This window comes from Apus apus, chromosome 2 (assembly GCF_020740795.1).
Source record: "Apus apus isolate bApuApu2 chromosome 2, bApuApu2.pri.cur, whole genome shotgun sequence".
Taxonomy (NCBI): domain Eukaryota; kingdom Metazoa; phylum Chordata; class Aves; order Apodiformes; family Apodidae; genus Apus; species Apus apus.
In genome coordinates this window covers 22,373,645-22,398,222 of record NC_067283.1, presented here as the reverse complement: position 1 = coordinate 22,398,222, position 24,578 = coordinate 22,373,645, and the positions used below count along the sequence as shown (strand labels likewise).

The following is a 24,578-nucleotide window of genomic DNA, read 5'->3' as shown; positions in this document are numbered from 1 at the left end:
GTGAAGGCGGGGGGCCTCTGAGGGGGCGTCCGGAGCGTTTTCCCTCCCGAACTGCTTGTACTGCCCCCCGCCCCTCCTCCGATGGGCTTCTGCCGCCGCCCCCTCTCCTCCCTTCTGTGTGCCTTTTCAGAGCAAACCTCCATTTCCTTCTCTATGACCTTTCTTCCTCCTGTCTTGAATTTCCACTCCTGCCCTGCTTTTCTCCACTGGGCAATAACACTGGAAGAGAGTTGAAGAGAATTATAACGCAGAATCATTCATTTCAAGTTACAACACTCTGTCCTGGACTAAGGAAGAGGCAAAAGCGAGGCCAAAGCAAGAGGCAGATGCGTCAGGGAGCCCCCACGATGCCGTCCCCCGAAACCCGAGGATTATGCTCCCTCAGCAGCGGAATGGCTGCACCCGCAGCCCAATTCTACACTCCCCCCTACCGGGAAGCCGAGGGCAGCAGTACTGCCTGTCAGCGCTGTGCATCTCACCTTCCTTAACTACCCTTCTTTATGAGAATGGGACAATAGTGACAATCATCGAAGGGCACCCTTTCCCCCATCGCTGCCCGAAGTGGCAGTAGGAAGGACTGCCATGGCACAGAGCTGAGGTGAGTCGAGGGAGGAGGAGGAATGTCAGAGCAGCACAGTACCAGGCAAGAGCTCGGGGCTCAGCCAAGCAAGGGCGTATGAGGTCAAGTAAGGTTTTGCACCAGTTGTAAGCACATCACAAAGAGGTGGCATCACAGTAAATGGCACGGGGAGCTGCTGCTCGTTGTAGTCTAGAAGATGCACATACACTCAGAATCTTTGTTCTTACAATCTAACCGTTATTCAGATGAACATTAATTGCGTTGCTTGCCATTAATTGCGTTGCTTGCTCTGGCACCGGCCAGGACACCTGACACCTGCGTTCCCGCTCCTGGGAGCGCCCAGCCCGCCGCGCTGCCTGCGCGGGCCCCCGCGGGAGGGAGCGCAGCGCTCGGGCCCCGCAGCCGCTGCCTCAGCCCCCGGGACACCGCCCCGCAAGGGCTCCGGCCTTGCTTAAATGAATCGATTAGAGGACAGATGAAGGAAATTCAGGTTCTCTCAGTTGGTTGCTACGTTATAAAAACACAAAGTGACGGTTCAACAAGCTGAAGATGGGAGCATTCAAGGGCGTTTTAAGGGCTCAAAGTTGCACCTGGAAATGTGTATCAGCCTGGAGGAGAAAGCAGCTAGGAAGTTCTGCATCGTCCAGCTGGCACTGCAGTCATGCACTAGAGGCAAGACAGAATATCACCTCCAAGCATCCATTAAATCCTCAAGCAGTTGCTCAAACAGCACACAATTAGCTGATGAAACTCTGCTTCAAGATATCTTAAGGACCACAATTGAGATGGGTAAAGAAAATGAGAACGTGGGATTTATATAGAGAAAATTCAGTAGAATAATAAGATGTTTCAAACTTTTTTTCAGAAGTCATAAATCCCTACACTTCAGGTTGCAGCCAGTCTCTACAGTTATTTTAGTTAGAACAAGCTGTCCCCACTGGCATGGTATTTCACAGCTTCTTGTGTCAGTCAGTATTTCTGTGAGAATTTATGGCACTGGGTACATATTACATCACTATGTAGTAGATACCCAGTACAATTATAGGCTAATTTCCTGGATCAGTACATTATATGTTTCATTTTTCTCTTGCCATTACCACTGCCCAGAAATGCTGAGAGATTTGGTGTAGAAGTCACATGTGGAGCATTCACCATCCCAACACCAGCCAAGGCATGGCTGCTTTAAGCTAATGACTACAAGTGCAGTTCTATCCAGTTTGTGGGTTCAGGTGATGTGTTGAGGTATGATAGTAGCTTCATAAATACAACACTTTTCTCATATGCTATGTCTGTTTTGGTCAAACTCTCCACTAGTTTTAGAAATACAGCAAACTAACACAAAGATAAAAGCATTTTAAAAGTATGTGTGCTAGAAGTCACCCAAAACAGCTGAAAAAGTTTTTATGTCCCTCTCCTTGCAAACCTTTCATTTGTATCCTTCTATCGTTTGGCTACGAAAACGCTTCTATGACAAATATTGAAGGTAAATTCAAAAGAGAAAGCTTAAATAAAGCGCAGACATTTTCTATATCACATTGAAGAAGCTAAATCCCAATGAAGGAAATCCTGATCTGCATGTCTGAAGTCTCCATCTCTCGTACACATTGATTAGAAATGGTTGATTTGACAGGCATAGTCCTTCAGAGAAATAATATTTTAATTTATTGATGACTTTTCCAGGTTCATTTGGGAAATCAGGCAGAGAAGGTCAATATCCACTTCCTTAGTCTTACCTCACTTAGAAGCTTCTTGGCATTGCTCAGGACTGCGGCAGATGGTTCACCTCTGAGCAATGAGCTCTTTCATATCAGGGGACAGATTTTTTTCTTCTTCCAGAAAATCATATAATCATGTTGGAAGGGACCCATAAGGATCATCTAGTCCAATGCCCTGCTCCTCAGAGGACTACCTAAAACTAAGCCAGTTCCAGTGACCAACCACCCTCTTGGTGAAATATATTTTCCTAATGTCCAATCTGAACTTCACCTGACACAACTGAATACCATTTCCTTCTGTCTTATCACTGGTCACCAGAGATCAGCACTTCCCCCTCGAGGAAGCTGTAGACTGTGACGAGGTCACCCTCAGCCTTCTCTTCTCCAAGCTGAACAAACCAAGTGACCTTAGCCACTTCTCATAAATCCTACCCTTGAGAACTTTCACTGTCTTGGTGACTCTCCTATGGACATAATCTAACAGTTTGATGTCCTTCCTATATTGAGGTGCCCAAATAGACTGGTATTTGCAAATGAAGGCCAAATTTCCAGCATTCGTTCCCTTGCCAGGTGACAATCTATAGAAATCTATTACACTATTCTATTACATTTGATTCAATTCCTTTTTAAATGAGAAGAAACAGCTCTACCTTACCTTGCAATATCTTCATGACTTGCTGAACATAACAGGCACATTCTATATGACTATCTGAACCACAACTGCAGAAAAATGAAGCCTGAAAAATATATGCCAGCATTCCAAAGGATCAGTAGAAAGAAAGTTTCTAAAAAGTGATTTATAAGTAGATATCAAGCTTCTGATTTAACATAGATACTCCAAAGATACATAATGAATTAGGAGTAATAACACTTCAATTTAACATCTAAGTGTTATTTCTCCTTCCCCCAGAAAATAAGAAAGATACATGACTGAACAGCCCTGTGACATTGTACTTCTAATTCATTTGGGATATTCTTGAAAATTACTGTAGTGCTTACAGCAAAGCATAAGATGTACAACTGAGAGGTAAGTACCAGTGACTGCAATCATGATTCACAGTTTTAAACTGCCTAAAGTTCTGAAGAAACTGACCTACTTTAAAATACTGAAAGAGTAACACATTTTTATATGCTAAAAAAACCTACGGAAATTGCTTTTTATTTTTATTATTTTTCTTATGAAATCTGAATGTTCAGCTTTGGGGAATACACAATGGAGCCTTGTGTATGCACAGACATGATGGAAAAATAACACTGACTCCAGTTACAGAACATTACAGCAACTTAATACTATGGAAAGTATAACTCTTCTCCCCACAAAAAAAACAACTCGTTTTCTCAAATATAATAGTTTGCAACTGAAATCTAGGACAGTTATTAACAAACACATTCTCAGTGGTCAATATTCAATCATGATTGATTAAGTTTATGGAAAAACATATTAAGACTTTTTCCTGATAAAAGGCAGATCTCTGCATAGTTGCAATTGTCTCTATTTATCTGGCCACCTCTTACTGTAAGTGTACTGCCCTAAATGTTTCCATGAAAAAAAACATCTTTACATTCTTATTACGTGGTAATTAAATTTTCTTGTATCAGTACCCATTACATGTCCAATTCCAGCCAGCAGCATATTTTGAATATATGATTGTATACTTACAGTAGTGACTTTTTGACTGATGTGCATAAAGACATTTGACTTTGCTGGTTATTTAGTTCACAGCATGAATACATTGAAATAGGAAGCATGTGCATTTGTAATCTAAATAAAGAGCACATCATACAGAATCAGTTTTGACAATAAATTTGAGGTAGAGCCTCATCTGGAGCTGTACACCAGCAATCCCCAGCAAGGACATTGCAAGGTTCAGAGAAAGACAATGACAGAAACTAGAAAGATTAGGATTTCTGAGCACAGTGATGAACAGAACAAAAAGACACATTGATGGCATAGGCAAAGTAAGGGGGTGCTTTCTGTTCTCCTGGCCACCTGGTGTGTGAATAGGAGGACATTGAATTAAAACCTAGCAAATTCAAAGATGATAAGAAGAAATATGCTTTAATTCAACAAGTAATTAGACTATTAAGTTTTTACTTAGGCTGTTGATGACATATTTTAACATTTTTGGGGTCAAGAGAGACAGAATGTTCTTGTGGGCTGGAAAAAACATCCAGATCTGCAGCAATGATCAGCTGGTTTTGGATGATGGACAAAGTACGTCATCTTTGTCCATTTTTTAAAATTCCAAATTTACAAATAGGATTTTTTGGTCAGGGGTTTTGCCCCATATCTAGTCAGTGCACAGGATCTGTTTTGCACTTCTTGTGACCTCTGCTTGCTACTTCTGAAATTAGGAGATTGGGCTGGGTAGCTATTCAAATGATTTAGTATTGGCAGTTTCTCAGAAAATCTGGTAACATAAAGAAAGCAAAGGTTTGAATTTATCATATTAAAAAAAAAAAAAAAAAAGAATTATCTGGCTCAGTGGCCAGTGGTTTGGAAGGCAGGGTATCAGTAGAGTAAAAAACATTCAGAGATCTCATTCATGTTTTATAACATGCAAAACTTCCATTCACTTAGGAGCTTCCAGGTTACATCTTCTGTAGTAAGCCCTAAAGTATGTCAGGGAAAGTAGTTGTTACTACTACCCTCAGAAACAAGATAAATACCTACTCAGCTAAACCAACCTGAATGCAAGGTACAGAACAAGATTTGTGCACCTTTCTGTGGCCAGAAGGCTCTTCCCTTTTCCAAAGGCCATGAACCTTCCCAGGCTCAATTACTCTGCTCGAAGACCTGGTACCTGAAAGACGAACCCGATGTGACATCTGCTGGTGTGCCTGCACCCGAAATGTGTGAGACCCAGATCCCAATTCCTACTCTGCCTGGTGGTTTGAACCACAGAAGTGACTACCAACATTTGGCAATTGACTTCCACGTGTGGCTCTCAACGTCTGTCTATTCAGCTGGAGTGCCATGTTGCAAAACTGTTCAGAAGGTGACAGAGGAAGCCTGGTTTTTAAAGCCCAGCTATTTACATACTTAAAGAATATTGGAGACACTGAATCTTGCAGTGAGATCCCCATCAGCTAAAAAATATAATAATTTAAAAATCATGGACTAAGTTGGGTAACTACCTGAATCTAGAGCTGCTTAATCTCAAAGAAAATTGGCCCCCACCCAAAAAGCTGCATTGCATCCCCAATCTTTTTATATCTGAGATGCTCAGCATTTATTTTCGATAGCTGCATTCCCTAAAGGAAATACACTATTGAATATCAGAAGCCAAAAAGTAACATTTACAGAATACATGGTAAAAATATTAAATATTAATCTCAGATTGCTTTCAGAGATATTAAAGTGGTTAATCAACCCAGTTCACACTTACCTTCACTCTGCTAAAGGCATCAGTGGTGAGTTCTACTGGCAGTGTTACCAATGGTATTTACCTTTATTCATGCTTGCATTTGATAACAAAAAACAATCTCCTTACACAGTCTGGAGGACTAGTTATGCTAAGAAATACATTCTGACACTCAGTTTCCAGTCTGCCTACATACATTTTAAGTAAGCTATACAATTGCTCTAGATTGTTTGACTGCTGCAATTTCTTCTCATTTGTGTTCAAGTGGGGATTAGAAGAATATGTGGTCACAGCTACATCTGAATGGCAGTAAGCACTTGACAGAAAATAGCTTATTTTTCAGAAAATTATTTTCATGAGATGGGACACAACAGAAAAAATGAGGGATAAAGAGGACTCTGTCTCCTGCCATGATACAAGTAACATGCAAATTACTTACCCAGGAACACTATGAATGCTTGTTCTCATTTATTTGTAGTTTCATTCTACACTTTACTATTTCAATAATTTTCTGCAATTCTTAATATAATCGAATTGCATGTCTTAAAAATCTTAGATATGGAACATCTACATGATGAAACTAGGGCAGGGAAGTCACTTCCACTTTTGGGTAGACTCAGCAAAAGACCTAGACTATGACTTGATGCTACTGTATTGCCTATCGATGTGATCAAAAAGCCCAGCATGGACAGCTTTTACCACCCCTTGGTGTTCATCTGCCAGTGGCCCAGGGGTCACACAGATGACAGAGCTCAGTGATTCTTCACCTGGGGAACACAGGGAGAGTCATATTTTCACCCAGTGTCCACATAATCCACTGTAACTACACCAGTTAGAGCAGCTACCGATTTTTCATCATCTCTGCCCTCAAAGACTGCCATGAGAGAGTCATCACCAGTTACATAGCTGAGTCTTTCAGAGTGCAGGATGAAAACACACACAACCTCCAGGGGCATGTGTCATAGAGTTAACATAGAACAATGATAGCATGAACGGATAACTGAAGTGTGGTCTTCTGTTGCAAGCTTGAGGTGGAGCATGGGTTTCATCATTTCGATGCCCTTGAAAGTCAGGACAGATGCTCCCATGCTCAGCACTCCTCAGGTTGTACCTAACCGACCCAACTCCAAAGGGGAAGAAGGCTTCTCAGTCACCTACCTGTTGCTTAGTGTCAAGTGTTCTGTAGTGGGATATTGAACAAGAGAGATTACTGCTTGAAGATCTTGCTGCCTAGTGTAGGGCTTACCTGAATGCATGTTACTTCAAAATTATTGCTGACCTTCCTTATGTGTGTATAATTTTGGAGACACTAATCCCCACTATTATAATTTACACAAGTATGTATATGCACACCCCTTTGCATAGGGACATGCACACACAGCAGCATTCCTGACCCTTGGGAACTCGATCCTCTCAGCCACACTACAGATTTACCTGAAAGTTTCTGTTCCAGATAAAACATACTGCAGGGCAAAGTCATATGCAGTGGTTGGGCATCCACTGCAAAGATACCAAACCAAACCTGGTGTAGGTGTAACTGAAGTAAACACTACTTCTTCTAATGCCTTATTCCTAAAAGCAGATTTCAACACCTTTTGATGTTGCTACTACCATCCCAACTTTGCACTGAGTAGCTACTTTCCATTTTAAAAGACCTTACTGAAGATGATTTTACTCTCCCCCCGGTGATGAAACAAAGCAGGTTTGAATAGAGCAGTTACAACTCACCCTTACACTGAAGCCCCAAACCAGGATAGCATCTGCACAGGCTTTCAGTAACGGTACATGTGTGTGCAGGCACATGCCTTCTAATCTAACATTTCAAAGATTATGCTAAAATATTTTGCTTCCCCAGAAACATGCTTGTTACACCTATGAGAAAGCAACAGTAACGATCACTAGGTGCAAGATCATCACTCAAGTAGGAGTACTTTGATAACATAAAAGTCAAGTGCATTTTTTTTTCAAAGTTCAAACTCAACTAATGTCTGTTCTACACAAATGTTAAAGCTTTCACTTTTGTTGTAAGAGTAAAGAATTGGGTGCTTGATTAAATTTTGAATCCCACACTGTGTACAGGTATATGCTACAGAAAGTATGACAGTATTTCTCTACCCACCACAAAAATGTAAAATCAAATATAATCAATCATAGAATATAAAAACTACCTACACTGGGCTTCTCAAACTCAGCAAGCACACCCATCAAAAAATGAAGTGCATGAGAAAAAATCTGAGCACCCATGAAGAGTTCAGACTGTAATTATATAATACATAATTATCACAAAGATATACTTGCAGATAAAACACTTCTCATGCTAAACATTTATTCTGGTGACTACAGAAGTACATATGCTAGCATTTGTCTGAAGCTTTTGACATTTCTCAGAATCCCCATCACACATTTTTAAATACTCACTTTCTTCTTGGGGAAGAAGTCAGAAAGACAGATGTATTTTCTAATAACTAGCCTTCTGTATCTAATGATTTTTTTCAAATAGTAATAGAATTCCTCTTACACTTTTGTAAAAACCTTTTTTTAAAAAAAAGCTTGAAAGAGAAATGTACTAAGATTGCACACAGTGAGCTGAATAAATCTGTTCTAGAAATAGCTAATAGGCTTACTGTAGCTTGTATCATAATCCAAACACACTACATACAAAGGGGATTCCTAGCATGCACTACTGTGACTAGTCACCTGTACACAAAATCTGCAGCATGACTAAAAGCACTTACTGCAACAAGTAGCAGTGATTCTCCTATCTTATTCTGCACTACAATGAGTAGTCCTCATATTTTAATGACAAACCTCTGAAATTTTTCCTTTAAGATTCTACAGCCAGATTCCAATAGGTCTAAATCTCCCCTTTTGCAGTGCCCATTGAGTCAACACATTCTAATCTCATCTAATCATACAATATGCAAGACATACACATTGGTTATCTGATGAGTAGATTTACTAATGTTGACTACCTCTTCCCTTAACTACTGCAGTAATCTTTATGTATATAAATAACCATGCATATACATTCCAGTCAGAAGGAGGCCTGACTACACTGACTAAGAAAGTATCTGTCTCAGGGATTGTGAGGAGGTAGAAATCAGCAGGAGATACCTACTGATAAATCACTGCAATGTGTTGGGGGAGAAGGCAAGTTTGTCTTAGACTTAAGCTAAAAAAACCCCACAAACCGAAACAACCCCAACCAACAACATCAATAGATAAATAAAAATCCTCAGAACATTCTCAAGCGAAGAAAAATGGACACATTTGTTCCTAAAATAGATAGCATTCATCAAACCAGAGAGCATTCCTTCTATCATTAAAGTGTCACTCAAAATGAAGAACAAAATAATTGCTTTAGTGTTCTAGTTTAGAACCCTATTTCTAAAACACTATATATTGGTAAATTACAGGCAATGAATCTATATACATATCTATTCAAGATCAACTAATTTTTAAAGTGTGAATTTTTCTCACTTATGTAATGGCTTTCTATGTAATTTTCTTGTTGTGCATCCAGAAGGAATGGTCAGAAGGAATTTTAATTCAAGCTAGAAGTGACCAGATGAAGACCAAAAGCAGCTCTTACAGGACTAAACAGGCAATTGTATGAATAGCAGAATAAGGAGTATCACCTTTAAGGTGACAGCAATGCCCTAAGCATCTACTCTCACAATTAAGCTTCCAATTCATACATTCTTTGAAGTGATTATATGTAATTTTCCTCTCTCATTCCTGTACAGCAAGCTTTACCTACTCCTCAGAGAAAACATTCCATTAAGGACAGATAATAGTATGCAACAACTGAAAGAACTTTAACCATAAGAACACTGAGAAAGTAGATTTGAACATATTAAATGCGCTAGAGATAAAAAAGCAAACAAGTAATTTATGCAAAACCAAAATAGAGTAATTCCTACTGGTTTACTTCTCTTATATGACCTTAAGGCACTTGTATTTATTAATAAAGCTTTGCAATTACATCCTGTAATTCTGTACTCATTCCCTGCACTCATTTACAGATAAGGAAATTCTTGAAGAGATTTGGGCTGGCAATGATGGAAAGTATTGAAAATTATTCCCAGTTCTCACTTGTGTCTTTCACTCTGCCTCTGAACCAGCTACTCAGACACTGGCTACTCTGAAAAACATCAAACAAATCAAACAAAATCAATCAAAAACCTATTGGTTGCTTTGTCATCATCATTGTTGCCACTCTGTTGTTGTTGTGTTTGGTTGACTTAAAGAATAATTGAAGTACACATCTACTGCTTTCACACTTCCCGAGACACACAATACAGCTACTTTTAGTCTAAAAATAAATCATACCAGAGTAACAAAATAAAAAAATAATAATAATAAAAAATTGAATACATGCTTTCTTAATCCTGTAAGTTCCCCAAGACAATTTCAGCAGAAGAAATACTAGGGAAGCAAACAACTTTTTGTTGTTTGTTTGGTTTTTTCTGCATTCTCTAATAAAGCAGCAGCAGAAGGAAGGAAGCAACCACACCTCCACGAAACAGCAGCAATCTGTAAGTAATGGACTTCCATATTTACAATGGAACATCCAGTTACTTATAATGTGGTTATTTGGAACATAAAGTTATCAATGATTTTAGAAAATCATTCTACCCAAATGCAGCTACATCCCGAGTATTGGTTGCCTACTAATTAATTTCACCCCAAATCTGAGATCAGAGCTTTTAACCAGCTGTGATAAAGTAGCATCTTTGAAGAAAGAGAAAACAAAACAGTGCCTTACCCTAACTGTTTGTATTTACATAAACATTTTTGCATTGAAAAACTTAAGAACCAAACCATCTGTACATATAATACAGAAATAAAGATTTCCATGAATAAAATCTTAAATTTTAAAGTTTATTTGAAAACCATTATATTAAATAAAGAACCATTAAAATCCAACAAATTGGGATGAGGATGAAGAGGAAAATAATGACCATAAATTTGTATTCTGCCCTTCCCATGTATCTTTTATGCTAGTTGAACCTTTGGTCTCACTGTAACTTGAAAAACCTCTGAATTCTGAGTTTCTCTCACTTGTCTGAAATAATTCCAGTAGGGTCTGCACTGGTGAGCTACAAGAACTTCTCTCTTCAGGCACAGAGAGTCCATCTGTATACTTTACACATAACTCCATATTCTGTTTCTGGGTTTCTCTTTTATGTCTTCCCAAGTAAAGCTTTACTTTTCTGCGCAGCTTTCCAGACGGTGAACTATGTGCAGTGCTGGCAGCTGATTCATTAAGTTCTTTGTTTATAGCAGTATCAGATATTTCAGCCTCCAGAACTACACTGTGCTGCATCTGTTGATGATTATCACATAAATCACAATGTTTCTTGACAAACGTAGGATTGGCATCTGTTTTTTTCAAACACTTTGCGGGTAGAACTACTGCATTATTTAATTTTCGTTTTGGCTGCGACAGGTTTTTGTCTTTTTCACCAAGATCTGTAACTTGAGTATGAGAATATAAAGTACACATGCCTTCCTGAGAACACTGTATATTCTTCTTGTTTACTTCTGCCTCCATGTAAGCTTTGTCATCTTTCTGAGGGGGTGGTTGTATGAAAACTGATGATACAACAGTCTCTCTTAAGTTTGCAGGACAGTAGCAATCAGTTTCAGTATTTTCATCATTACTTCTGAACTTACTTTTTAGTTCTGAAGGTTGTGATAGGTGGCAATAAAGAACTGAACAGACAGATCCAGAAACAGTGGTAGGTATTGGCACAGAATTTGGCTGTATTTCTGCAGGCTGGCGATCCAGTTTGCGTGCCTGCATTGACGGATCTTTCCACGAGTAACTCTTCAGGGAAATGCGTTGCCTTTTCAGTCGTTCCTTCAGCTCAATTGGTCTAGTTATCTTTCCAAGAACAGGAGAAAAATATCCTGCACTACATTTTGTCCTACAATTAAATTGTTTAAAATTATTAACAAAAACTTGAAAGAGACACAGGCAACATAACTCCATACAGAAATGATTGGAGAAAAGCAATGAAACTGACAAAGCAAATTTTGGTTTTACACTTAAAGAAAATACATATTTAGGGCAGCAACATGCTATTTCTAAAGGAACGGAGTGCCTTATATTTGATGTTTTCTATTTATTTCTACCAGTTGCAAAATTGTTTTAAAAAACCCCACGAAGCAAGCAGTCTGGTATTTCAGTAAATCTCAATTTACAGTGGTATTAAGAAAAAAGTTAATTAATATAATGCAATGCCGTCCAAATACTTATAAAGAATTCTATGATATATATAGAAAAAAACCCAGTATAATTGTATATGCTTTTCTTGACATAGTATTTCAAACCTAACCACTTTAGAGTATTTTTACATCACAAAAGGAATAAAGGCTTGCCTTTATTAGGCTATGAGTTGTTTGACTATATTTGCATTTCCTTGATTTCAATGAGAATGTATTTCTACAATTATTTTTTTTAATAAATGAGAAAGTTAATCTTTGTCTCCTGACTAATTTTAAAGAAATCAGAAGAATCTTGAATTAAGTTACTGTTCTGAGTAATGGAAACACTGGTGGATACAGTCCAAGACATGAAACAAGTCCTCCTTTACCATTTAAGCTTTTGAGTTACGAGGAGATGAAAATCTGTTTTCTCAGTGCAGCAGAGGCAGGACAGAGCCTAAGAGGCTTACAATACAGATAGGAGGATGTCAGACCAGTAACATTTTTTCTTTTCACTGGTAAGGAAATCAAATTGACTGAGGAAGATAAAATTTGCTGGTCTTAGGTTATTAAGAAGGTCAGAAAGTTTTTAGAGCAAGCTGCCCAGACATTGCTGTCCTGTCAGCAATATTTTGGTACAGTAGAACTTGCTTTGGACAACTTCTGGCAATTCCTTTCAACCTCATATTCCTGTGATATCACCTTCACACTTAATATTCAAGGCCTATAGAATTGATTTGCCAGGTTCAACTGCATTGCAAATTTCAGAAATTTCAGACTGAAAAATATGAATTTATTCTGTACCAGATTCAGAATTTCAGAACAAAGTATCTTTATGTTTTAACCCTTGAGGTCTTTAAAACTTAGAACACGTAACATACCTTTTTATTTCTTTTGCATCATCTCTGTATGCAACAAATTCATACATCAACTTTGAGATTATATCATCAATAACTTGATACTGTGAGCTTCGTGCAAAATTTTGGTGCTGTTCACTTTGAAGATGCTGGAATAAAAAAAAAATCATGAAACAAATCTAATACTACAGATAGGACTATGCAAGTCAACAGTATGATATGGAGCAATAAGTAAATACCATCGATTTATTACCAGGGTCTCTGAGACATGAGCTATGCCTTCAGCTATCATACACAGAGGCGGCAATCAGGACTTAAAACCTGTCAGGGAAAAAATTCCCACTTGCTGCTTTTTAGGACATGTATTCAGAAAATCTTTTAAGATAAAAAATACATTAAACTGGCAAGTAAAAAGCATTGTTGGTATTATACTTAAAATGTATGACTGTATCAACACATATACTTGACATTTCACGTACTGTTTGCAGATCTTCGTATTTCTTCCCGCAACATTCACAATATCCTCTCTTCTTTTTGTCTTTCTGAGGGAGCTGAACAGGAGTTCCACATTCCTTGTCACTATTTATTTTGTTTCTATGAACAGAAAAGATGTGTTAACGATACTCAATTCTGGAGCTGAGCTCTGTACTTGCCCTTCATAGTGTGTTAATTCCTAGTCCTCTAATTGGGAAAAATAAAAAGTCTTTATTTCCCCTCCAACTATTCACATTGTTAGTCAACACTTGGGAAAAACAAGAAAAATTATGCATCAATTAAAGAAAACATTTACTGCAACAAGACAGGTAGACCCAGTGTAACTATAGGTAAGCATAAAACATCCAGGTTAGTACAGATGTACTAACATCGCTGAGTCAGAATAAACAACGCAAAATTGCTAAACAGAAAAATCCCGACAAATCAAATATTGAAATCTCTACGCGTAGCTGACAGTTTATGTTAGAAGACTTTTTTCCTAGCTAAAAAAACACACAGCACAAACACTTGATCTAACAGATGATGTCTCATTCTTTGATGAAAGTAAAATCTTATTTGCTGGTTATACGTAGCTTTTGCATATGCTGGCCAAATGTCATTTTTGTCCTATTTTTCTATGTACAGGCTAAGTGGAAATACAAGAAATGAACCTCAAGCTCTTTCTGGAGGTTAAAAGTTGAAGTTTTCAGCAGCTGCTCCATGATCTTCAGAGTCCCCATCTGGAGAGAGCTACTGCTTGCTGAAATTCACTATTAACCCTCCTAGGGATGATATGCCAGCAGTAAAGCAAAGCCATCAATCTCTACTTCTAACTTTACTTCAGAGGAATAGTGCCATCTCTCTGCTAGCCAAAAATAATTCTGAAAGACCTTACCAAACATATGCATAGATGTAAGATCAGGACTCCTCACCATAAAACTGACCCTGAAAAATCTCTAGCTGACAAAGCATAGCAATGTATTGCTCAGCACAGCAAGTGTACACTGCTTTCAACAATCACTTTCAATCTACAAGTCTAAGTCACTAACATCTGCCCCAGCATTTTCTGGGTGCCACAGCAGAGGCTCCACTTAACTGTGTACAGTTACTATTTACTAGCCGCCTCATCTTCCCCCATCAGAACTGTAAAAATCAGAGAGAACCAGCAGAGCAACAGCATTTATCATCTGATGACTGAATGATGACATCTGCAGGTCTTGCCTGATGCAGAAGCAGAGTTGACAACTTAGATTCAACAAGCTTTACTCCCAGATAAAAGTCAAAACAAGTGAGCCCCCTTTATCCTGAATCTGACATTCCTCACATTTACCTGCCAAGTATAAAATATTATCTCACTTAAGTACCACTCTGGCATGCGCCAACCTGAAAGAGTACAATGGAGTATTTATTAAAACCTAAGTTCCTCATAAATGAAAATAGTACTGCCTTTTTTAATGGTTTAAAAACAACAGGCCTTTCTAACTCCATCTGAAGAGACACAATCAGAAACTGCCTTACTATTTCAAGAGCTACTGCTATATTGGAGTTGCTTTGCTTTTACATACTACTACATTCATTGCAATTAAAATAATAATTAAAAATTAATCATGGCAACATCAGCTGAAAACCTTCAACAATATAATAAGGATGAAGATGGGAAAGAACCTAAACAGTAGAGAAGGTAAACCAGTTTTCTTCAAGTATCAAACGTAAAGAATTCTTAGACCCCAAGGACAGAAAAACAGCAAAAGTTACTAAATACAGGAAGTTTCACATATAGCAAAGCTACTTTTCACCTAAGTATCTTCAGTTTCTAACATGAATCACTTTTAGAAGTCAACGAATCATTAACATTCCAGATATCCTAGGCAGAAGAAATTCAAAACAATATTTTGATTCACCAAAAAGGATAATTAAAGACTCCAGAGTGCTAATAGAGCCTGAACGCCAAAATTTATAGCACTGCAAGTGTTATCAGTAACTATTTTGCCCTATGATTGAATATCACTGTTTTAAAATTTTTAACTGCCATCAAAAGAAATCTTAAGAAATCCACCTCCTGTAAAATACTTACTGGATGGCATCCAAGATGAGGACAAAGAAACCAGTGGCAGAAAGGAAAAAAATATCTTATCCTGACCCACAGTAATAAGGGAAGACCACATTTTTGGATGTGTGCATCTGTATGTCCAAAAAAAAGGACTGAAGACAGGATAAAGAGAGCACAGAAAGATAGAGAGACACTAACAGTTACAGTGGAACAAATACATCGGCTGAGACAAAGCTATTAGTAGTAAATATCACACAAAATTAGGAGCAGAACAAGTATTTCAGAAAACAATTACTTCAGAATTATTTTAGAGAATTGCCCTCACTGCAATAACAAGTTTTCAACAAACCTTTGCTTAGACAGAGGCTGCTTTTGAACAGAAGGATGCTTCTTATCCACCTCAAATGGACTATATGGTTTTGGAACACAGTAATTCAGAACTGGAAAACTGGGTAACTGCAGATAAAACGGTCGGTAGCGGCTGCGGTAGACAAAACATGCATTAGAACCATCAGAAATTGAAAAAGGAGTTTATAGCACAAATTACAATCAGTTACAAAATCCTGAAAAAGTCTCTCTTTTACATATAACATACACAGAATGCTGAACAGAAACAGCCTAGAGTCTGTCCATCCGTCCTTCCTTCCCTCCCTTTGCACTACAGTGCAATCTTGTTTGGCTCCTGAACTGCTACTTAGGTTGAATAAGCAACTAAAACATAAAAAAACCCAAAACAAACCTGTTTATGCTACATAAATATTTAAAAGTGTTTCAGATGTTTAGTACACAGCTCCACTCAGAAGTCAAATTCACAAAAAATTATATACTAATTTATTTTACTTACAACTGTGTTTGTCCAATTCTTCCCACTATCCTCATGGCTCTCACACCTCTTACACCAACCCAGTGTAAGACCAGGTTTAGATTTTTTTTAATGGAGGAAAGTGTCAAAGAAATCAAGTCAAAGAATTTGGAGCTTATAAACACCATAATAAAACAGAATCTGAATGTGCAAAACATAATGAGCAAAACTCTTCTTTTTTAATAATTCAGTGTTCTCTCAACTTCTGGCAAACTGGTATTTTCTTACACAACCAGGTTTGATCAATTAAGGGACCAGGAAGATACGAACATTTTAAAGGCTGAAAATACCAGATTTCATGCTACTATGGATATTCATATCAGATTAATAGCTTTTTATTTCCTTTGAAAAAAGATACCACACTTCAAAGCTTCCAGGTTTCCTTTTCATTCGTACTGTCCTTGGCAGGAAGTAACCCAAAGAATCTACTCTAATGGTCTACAAACTGGAGGTACATAGTAACTTTCCACTTCCCTTACCTATGGCAAATATTCCCAATTACACTACTACCTGCTCCACTTCATTCAGTGACTAAACACAGATACCTACCCAGGGATGAACATTTTATCTCTTATTATAAGAGGACAGTATGCCTGGCATCTATAGCCAGGAAGTGGAAGGGAACTGGAATTAGAAGGCCACTTGCTCTAAGCATACTAAATGTTTCTGAATTGCTCAGTTTCAGAACCACACTATTGAATACATGATGAGAACACTTACCGACTTCTATCTTCCACCTTTACGCATGGATTTTTCAGTTTACCTGGTCAAATGGGAGAAAAGGAAATTAAAATATATTCATTCTGCAAGTTACTCTAGTAGCTGAACAAATAAGCAGGTATTGTTTTAGAACTCATTATATACATGTTTTGCCAAACACTTTATTTCCATTTCTTAGCCATATAAACCAGAATACAGCAGCACACTTGACCACATGAGAACTGTAGAATATTTTCAAGGGTTCAGAAAGTAAGGCACAACAAAAAAACTCTACAAATATTGAAATACTTACTTTTTGACTTTGGAGCAGTAACTTGTCTTCCCTATGGAAAAACGAGAGAAGGTATAAAATCCCTGTGAATACTAGTCTGCATTTTATTAAAGATTTATCTGTAACTAATTTTAAATTATGAGGATCTCCCTGAATAAATAATGACTTCTCACACAGTTACAATTAATTTTGCAGGAAACTAAGCTAATTAGTACTTCAGAAATATGTTGACATGTTTCACAAAGAAACAGTTAATTCCACACTGCAAAAAAAGTATTCTCCTTGAGATGTTTCAATTTATTTCCCCAAAACCAAACAAAAAGCCCTCACAGGTAAACTAATTCACTTATTCTCTTTCCTCCTCCAAAAGACCTTGCCATGTTTGAAAGCTGATCCTTAGATGCAGATAACCTTTTTACAACACTTTATAAATGCTAATTATCTACAAGCTGTAAAATGCCACAAAAACTGCAGATAGCAACATTCTTCAGTAAAAACAATTCCTGTCATTTGAATGATCTTACACAAGTGAGGGTTTGTTTGTTTGGGTTTTGGGTTTTTTTCGCAATGAAGATTAAAAGGACTACGTTGTCTTTAGAAAAGAGTGAACTCTATAATCAAGCGTCAGCTATTAGCTGTAATTGATTCTGGTAAAGGTACAAACTTGTACTTTAGGCTACTTGCAAAAAAAAAAAATCCCCACCCTGCTATCCATAGACACTGATGATTTACCAGAGAATTTCATGCTGTCTCAATAGTCAATATTGGATTTCAAAACAACACAACCCCCACTAGATAGCATGCTGCCATTTACTTATCACAGAACCCTGCCTAGATAAGATAACTGCAAAACTTCACGCGTTTATTTTAAATTACAGAGCAACTGCAGATGGAGCAACAAGCAGCTAAAACATTTTCAGTGTATCTCTAGTATTATACACTAAAATCTGGAGAAATTGGGATTTTCACATGCTAACTGTACATTATTGGCAGAATAGCTCACAGATGCTTTACGCTTGTTGTTTTAAAAAACTAGGAAGGAAAAGATGCAGAGTTGAGCAACAGGCACAGATTCCCTGGAGAGTTTCTTCAGGAAATGTAACTGATTCTTCAAAATAGTCAGTCAAAAGCAAAGGGTTTCTAATCACTCTAACTATACAAGACAATTTAATCACAATCTACATCATACTAAAACTAAGCTACAATTTAAAAAATTATTATTATTTATTATTTTTGAGGCAGGCAGAATGGGAATTTCAGACAATTCAGTACTTCTGATTCTTAGTTATCCTTTGCAAGAGCAAAGGTCTACACATTACTTAATATTATAATGGAATTTATTTTTGAGTAATGCAGAAACATGTAGCTAATACTTTCTATTTTTCAAAGATGGCTTTTAAATGAATTCATAAAACATACTGGTCTGTCAAAAACTGAACACGAGCAAGACTTTATTAAAATAAAAGCTATAAGCTTCAGTTACGTAATATTTAGTACACTTTTGTCTTCTCAGTTAATGAAACAAATGGCATTTTTACAAATTGCAAAGAGCTACTTACCACATCTTTAAAAGAACCGCCTGCTCTTTTCATGAGGTAGACCTCCTTTTTCTTTTGTTCAATGTAGTTCTTAACATCTGGCAAAAAGAGGGGGAATTACACTCAGCTGAATTTATTTCTTTACGTTTGAAGTAATTTGCCATTTTTAATATTCTGAATTCAATAAAAGAATAATTAAATCAATGTTGCAAGTTCAAGTCAGGTTTCATCAAAGAAAAATATTTACCATCAATATGAAGTATCTTTACTCCCCAGCTCAAAGCACTGGATAGTACACTACCAGAGGGGATTAAGTCCTGCAAACAATAAATGATATTTTTAAGCAATATATGGAAAATTGTGAAAATAATTACAAATATATTACAAGATGTAATATGAAAGCTGAGATAAAAGTGCAGATGCCTCACTTTTTGCCAAAACACTATCAATTTCAACTGACTTTTCCATCTTCAAGTCCCAGCACTTTTATCACCTAAAGATTACATTTAACTCTTCATAAAGCCAAAACTCTTCCCTATTATCACATTTTATAGCAAGATTTGGTAACAGTAAACTTACACATTTCTTTTAACTTCACAAGCACTTCTCAAATGCTAGCTATACTAGCAATCCTGACAAATTGTAATACTGGTCAGAAAACTCTGAGTATTTTCAGTTCTTCAGGAAGTACCCAGAAAACATGACCTGCCAGTTTTATTTAGAACACTCCCTCAACTTCTGACTGAGCATTCTTTGAGGGATTCCCTCTTATATCACTAAGACAACTCTTCCTGCTGCTTGTTTTCTGGAGTGAAAAGCCTAAGTTTCTCCAGCATGAATTCTTCGATTGCTTAGCTTACCTGCTCTTTGATTGCTTTTTCAACTAGGGATTTTCCTCTGCTCATATGTACCTGCATTAAAACAGAAACACATTTGTAACATTTCAGAAAAATAAAAGGCAATTTATATTGTTGCTAACGAATATTTTATCTATGACAGTCTCCTTTTGTTCACTATACTGCTATTTCTCATTAATTCACATCTTCCCTACAAGGTTACAGCTGAAACAGTCTGGGGGGAAAAAAGAAAAAACCCAACAAGTAAAAATTTTCAGCTAAAGCAGGTCACTGCATGGCTGAAGCAAGGTTAGTGCTGAAACACAGATTGTGGGAATAAGCAGCCAGTGATACATGACAAAGGTTATGGTTTTATCAACTGGACTTGTGCCAAGTTAAGCTAACAGTCATTAATATAAGCACAGCCTCCATCTTATCTCCATCTTTTGTATCACCAGTGCATCTGGTTTTATACTGTATGTTGTTTAGTCATAATGGGTATGCCTTTACTTATGCAGGTTATTTGCAAAATGAGGTGATCTCATCTATGTGATGCAAAGACCAGCCTGCAGACTGGCTGCAGTCTGAGCAAGTACCACGTATACAGAACAGCTAATTGTTTCCAACTCTATTTTGAAAGGATGCAAGACTTGCCCTTGTGAGGAACTTCATGTAAACCTGCACAAATTCCAATGCTAACTGTTGCAATTAAAGTGATCACCTAAGAAAGAGCTCAGAAAACACTCAGTATTCATAATGTTCAATTTTATTTCCTTCAACTACTATCAAAGAGTGCTTCTGTAGATACCTGCATTAAAAACATCATGGCAGCCAGATATTGGTAGGCTGTGTTGCTAAAGAGTCAGGAACCACTGGATGAGACGGCATATTGATCCAGCTGTCAAAGTTAGCAATGTCAATGCTTAATTATACATCAGGCATACTACATTAGACCAAATTTTAGTGTGATCTTCTTATTTGCAGAAAAATAAGGTTTTGAAACTTCGCTTCATTAGGTTTGAGTTAGTTAAATTTAACAAGTTAACCTGAAATAGTTCAAAACTATGTTTGACCTATTGAAAAAAAAGACAAGCTAAAAAAACCCCATTATTCACCCAAGGAACTGTTGCCATCTCTATGAAACAAAATAGTAGAAAAAATTTAAGATCAAGTTGTACCCAATTTGCAATATTATCACTAAGAAACTTACTGTATCTACTATCTTAAATGAACTCCCATCATGTCCATCTTTCCTGTTGCTAGGATGAGGTGAACTGTTTCCTCCATTATGCGCAGATTCCGGGCTAGGAACAGGAGAAATCTGACCAAGAGTCGGCGTAAATTTTGCCTCCTTTTTACTAGACACCAGGTAGCTGATATCTTTACTAAGAAAACTCTCCACTTTCTAAATATAAAGACATAAAGTAATTATTTCAGGACAACAAATCAGTAACTCAATTTTACACTGCACATGTTCAAGAAAAGCGATAAAACTTCTGGAGTATTTATAAGTTCAAAATAATGAATTAATGACAAATTATTTTTTAAAGATCTGGATGACAATTACAATTGAGCATCTTAACAGTCAAAAATTCTAATCTCTATTTCTTAATTTTATAATCTTTATCAAAAGAGCTTTGCTTTGTTTCGATTATTAGCATTATTTTAATTAACTGTAACACTTTCCAAACAGAATAATTCAAACACTGCATTGAGAAATAACAGAGTAATTCAAGAAAAATAACATTTATATAACAGAAATTACACAGAAGTGTTCAAGTAAGCTTTAAGGCATGTATATGCAAATATAGTTTACAGGAAGCTATAAATTTACTGAGTTTAGAACCAACAGAAAAAAGAAAATTTCAGACAGTTAACATGTTTCACACCTACAGTATTCACAACACTTCTCATAAATGTAGAAGATTTAAGTATCTTCATATTTTTAAACTCGGCAAGACAAAATATAAAAATTATCATTTGCTTATTCTCTTCTGCTCCTTCAGTCTTTTGTTACCAACTGTTGTGTGATTATCAACTCTATTTGCCTTGTTATTTCTTGCCAGTTTATGTAGCTTAAAATATTTTCCTCTTCTCCACTAATCAGTATGTAAAGTACAAACTGCACAAGCAGCAAGCTTGAAACTGTGCCTTCCAATTCTGCTCTATGAACTTTTTACAGAAATGGAACATACAGAGAGAGGCACTTTTTGAGTGCACTCCTCATAACAAAACACATGTGGCGGTTGATCTTGAGGGCCCAGAAAACCTCAGATTTAGGCATATACTCCCCCAGAATGAAAGAGGAAAAATTCATTTTCAGTCCTTGATTTGCAACCTTACCTTTCACATATGAATTCCTATAATTCTGTTTTAGAGTGAAAGACAAAAGATAGCATGCACTCCTTTAATGCTAAACATAAAGAGATGCATTTAACTTCAAACCATATTATTGCTATTCCTTGCCTCTATTATAATTTCAGACAACATCTTGATTCACAAGCATCAGTTTCACAAAACTGCTCAGCACTCCTCTGAGGTCAAAGTACTATTGCCAAAACAATGTCCAGAATAGCTAGCAATCAAAGCAGATCCCTTTTGCTTCTGTGGTTAAAAGCAGTTTAATACTTTAACTGCCAAGATTCCTCTACACTAATTCAAAATATTTAACTTCTAAGTGGACTAAGTAATTGCCCTGCTTGTGTGTTACTAAGGTATCCTGGTGCTTGTGTCAAACTGTTTCTTCCATACAAAAGAGAGAATTAGAAAAAAAAAAATTAAGATGCTTACAAAATTTATTGTTAAATGAGAATATTAAAAATTACTCATTAGCTTACTCAGTGTAGAAAGTACTTACTGAAGTTACTGACTTCTAATAAGCATACACAAAACTCTTCATTTAATATCTTTCAGAACTGAACAACTTCAGTTTTAACACCTTAACATGACTAGATGTATTTTCAGAAGCAGCAGAAAAATCACCTCAAACCCTGAAATTTACTATTCATTTGCTTGAAATTTCATCCAAATTGAATCAACTGAAAACAAACTTTCTTAATAAACACTTCTGTTACAATTAGCAAAGCAGCCTCTAGCAAAAAAACACACAATAATTTGTTGATAAGCCAATTGTTCATGCTAAGCACGACAGCACAAAAATTAAAATCCTGTCGTATATAAAATACAAGTAACATTAAAATGCAGTCACAAGGAACATAGAAAAGGCATTACACATGCACAGATTTTCTTCCATTTACCTAAAGGTCTCTGCTCATTCACTTACCCCTCCTAGCTCTTTGAGGTCCTTCCCTATTTTTTCAGAGATGACATTTGATGGAATATCAAGGTAAAATACCTTCCCAGTGAGTGGCTTATATTTAAGTTTCTCTGGTTCTCCTGTATCTTTTGTCACATTCTTCATAGCAGATCTTATTTTTTCTGGTTTTGCTTGCATTCCACCTGTCGCAAAAAAAAAAAAGGGGGAATTTAAATACAACTGTGTTTTACTAATTGTGTTTATTTTTTTCTTTTCCAAAGCAAAAAATTCCTCAGTTATGGAAATAGACAAGCTTCCATGCAACAGAAGACTTCTTAAAAACGTTAAACATGTCAAAACCAGACATTAATAACCACACCACACGGTTTCTTTTTAAAATCGTATCCTAAAATGGCCTTTTTATTTCAGTTGCTATGTAAAGGCCATCAAATTTCTCACCTAGTTTGACAAGTGTTTGCTGCCTCTGTACCACAGTGTGTGTATATATATATATATATATATTCTGTTACAGTCACTGACAATCACAGGAAGACCATTTTAGAACAGAACCTCTAACATTAATCTGAAACTGAAAGGATTCATATAGACTCATTAGAACAAAAAACAGGCAAAAGTTAACTGAAATGTCAAGAAATACAGGATCTCTTATGAAGACAAAAAGACAACATGCCAATCAGTGCCTCTGGTCTTAGATGGAAGAGGGTGCAGAACCCCCACTCATGCTGCAAGACTCTGTAAGCAATGGTTATCAACACACCTAAGTGAAACAGGAACAGCAGCCAGCTCTGTAAAATCCAGCAGACAAATAAAAATTAAGGGAAACAGGAAAACGGAGAGGCACAGGGTAGTGTAACTGATTCAGAATCAGCTCCAACATTAACACTCTAAATACTGCAATTAATATTGGAAAATGCACATCCCACTTCTAAGGAATAATCCGAAGTCTGCGGTGAGCCAGCAGCCCTGCAGGGCCCAAGGAGCCCCCCGCCCTCAGCAGCTGCACACGAACACGGGGCCTCTGCCCCGGGGCCTGCCCGCCCGCCGCGCCCCGGGAAGCTCTGCCCCGCTGGAGCTGCTGCAGGGCAGCGGCCCGCGGCCTTCCACATCGCCACCGGCTCCTCTGCGCTGCAAACATCCTGCGGAGCAGAACAAGCCACCTCGATACCTTCTCCGTTCCACGCCTTCACGCTTCCCAAACGACGGAAAGGTTACTTCAGCTGTCGGCACCCAACAAGGCCAGCCCAAAGCGCGCTCGCCCGCCCGCCTGACGGAGGCCGGCGGTCCCAACCCAGCACCAGGCTGCCTGCGGGGGCTCTCAAGGACAGCCCGGAGGGCGGCCCCGCAACAGGCCGCGGCTAAAAGTGACCCCGCTGGCGGCGGGAAACGCTTGAGGCCCCGAGCGCCACCCCCCGCCACCCGGGGCTTACGGGGACGCGCTCCTTTGTCGAAGGCCTCCGCAGCGCTGGGTTTCATCTTCCTTCGGAGTCACACCCTCCGCCCGCCGGCGGACCTGCAGCGCAACCGCCGAGCTCCCCGGCGCGCACGCAACGCCAGGCCCCGTCCCTCGGCGGCCGCAGGCCCGGCCCTCCCCTCCCGCCGCCGCACGGCCACCCGCCTTCCCCGGGCTCCCGGCCCTCTCCCCGCAGCCGCTGGGGCCGGCGCGGCTCCCCGGGCGCTGCTCTGCCTCACCTCGCCTCGCCTCGCCCCGCCAGGCCTTCCCGCCTCCGCCAGCCCCGCCGCGCGGGGCCTCGCCCCTCCCCCGGCGAGCGGCGCCGCCGCCCGGGCCGCCCGCAGCCCCGCGGGGCCGCGCCCGCCAACGG

General features: G+C 38.3%; 1 protein-coding gene across 6 annotated transcripts; it reads right to left on the bottom strand.

Moving 5' to 3' along the window:
* Positions 1–10,523: 10,523 nt before the first annotated feature.
* On the bottom strand, positions 10,524–24,507 carry DBF4 (DBF4 zinc finger). 6 transcript variants are annotated; one of them, XM_051612562.1, is made up of 14 exons: positions 24,448–24,455; positions 23,516–23,543; positions 22,765–22,940; positions 20,692–20,886; positions 19,506–19,556; positions 18,893–18,962; positions 18,667–18,743; positions 17,129–17,159; positions 16,837–16,879; positions 16,099–16,146; positions 15,604–15,735; positions 13,210–13,324; positions 12,755–12,879; positions 10,524–11,593 (listed from the first exon to the last, which is right to left on the bottom strand). In XM_051612562.1, exons 3-14 carry the CDS (start codon positions 22,933–22,935, stop codon positions 10,579–10,581), a joined length of 2,073 nt encoding a protein of 690 aa, XP_051468522.1. In that variant the 5' UTR covers positions 22,936–22,940; positions 23,516–23,543; positions 24,448–24,455; the 3' UTR covers positions 10,524–10,578. The 6 variants fall into 6 exon arrangements, with proteins under 6 accessions (XP_051468522.1, XP_051468519.1, XP_051468517.1 ...); XM_051612559.1 differs by lacking the exon at positions 23,516–23,543 and having other exon boundaries at positions 24,448–24,507; XM_051612557.1 differs by lacking the exons at positions 23,516–23,543; positions 24,448–24,455 and adding an exon at positions 24,186–24,390.
* Between the last annotated feature and the right edge of the window lie 71 nt (positions 24,508–24,578).

Coding starts and splice junctions, on each gene's coding strand:
- DBF4 (XM_051612557.1), bottom strand. CDS start 24,231: ATGAAACCCAGCGCTGCGGAGGCCTTCGACAAAGGAGCGCGTCCCC. Junction 20,887..22,764: donor ACCTCAAAGAGCTAGGAGGG/GTAAGTGAATGA, acceptor CTTTATATTTAG/AAAGTGGAGAGTTTTCTTAG. Junction 18,963..19,505: donor AAAAAGCAATCAAAGAGCAG/GTAAGCTAAGCA, acceptor TATTGTTTGCAG/GACTTAATCCCCTCTGGTAG.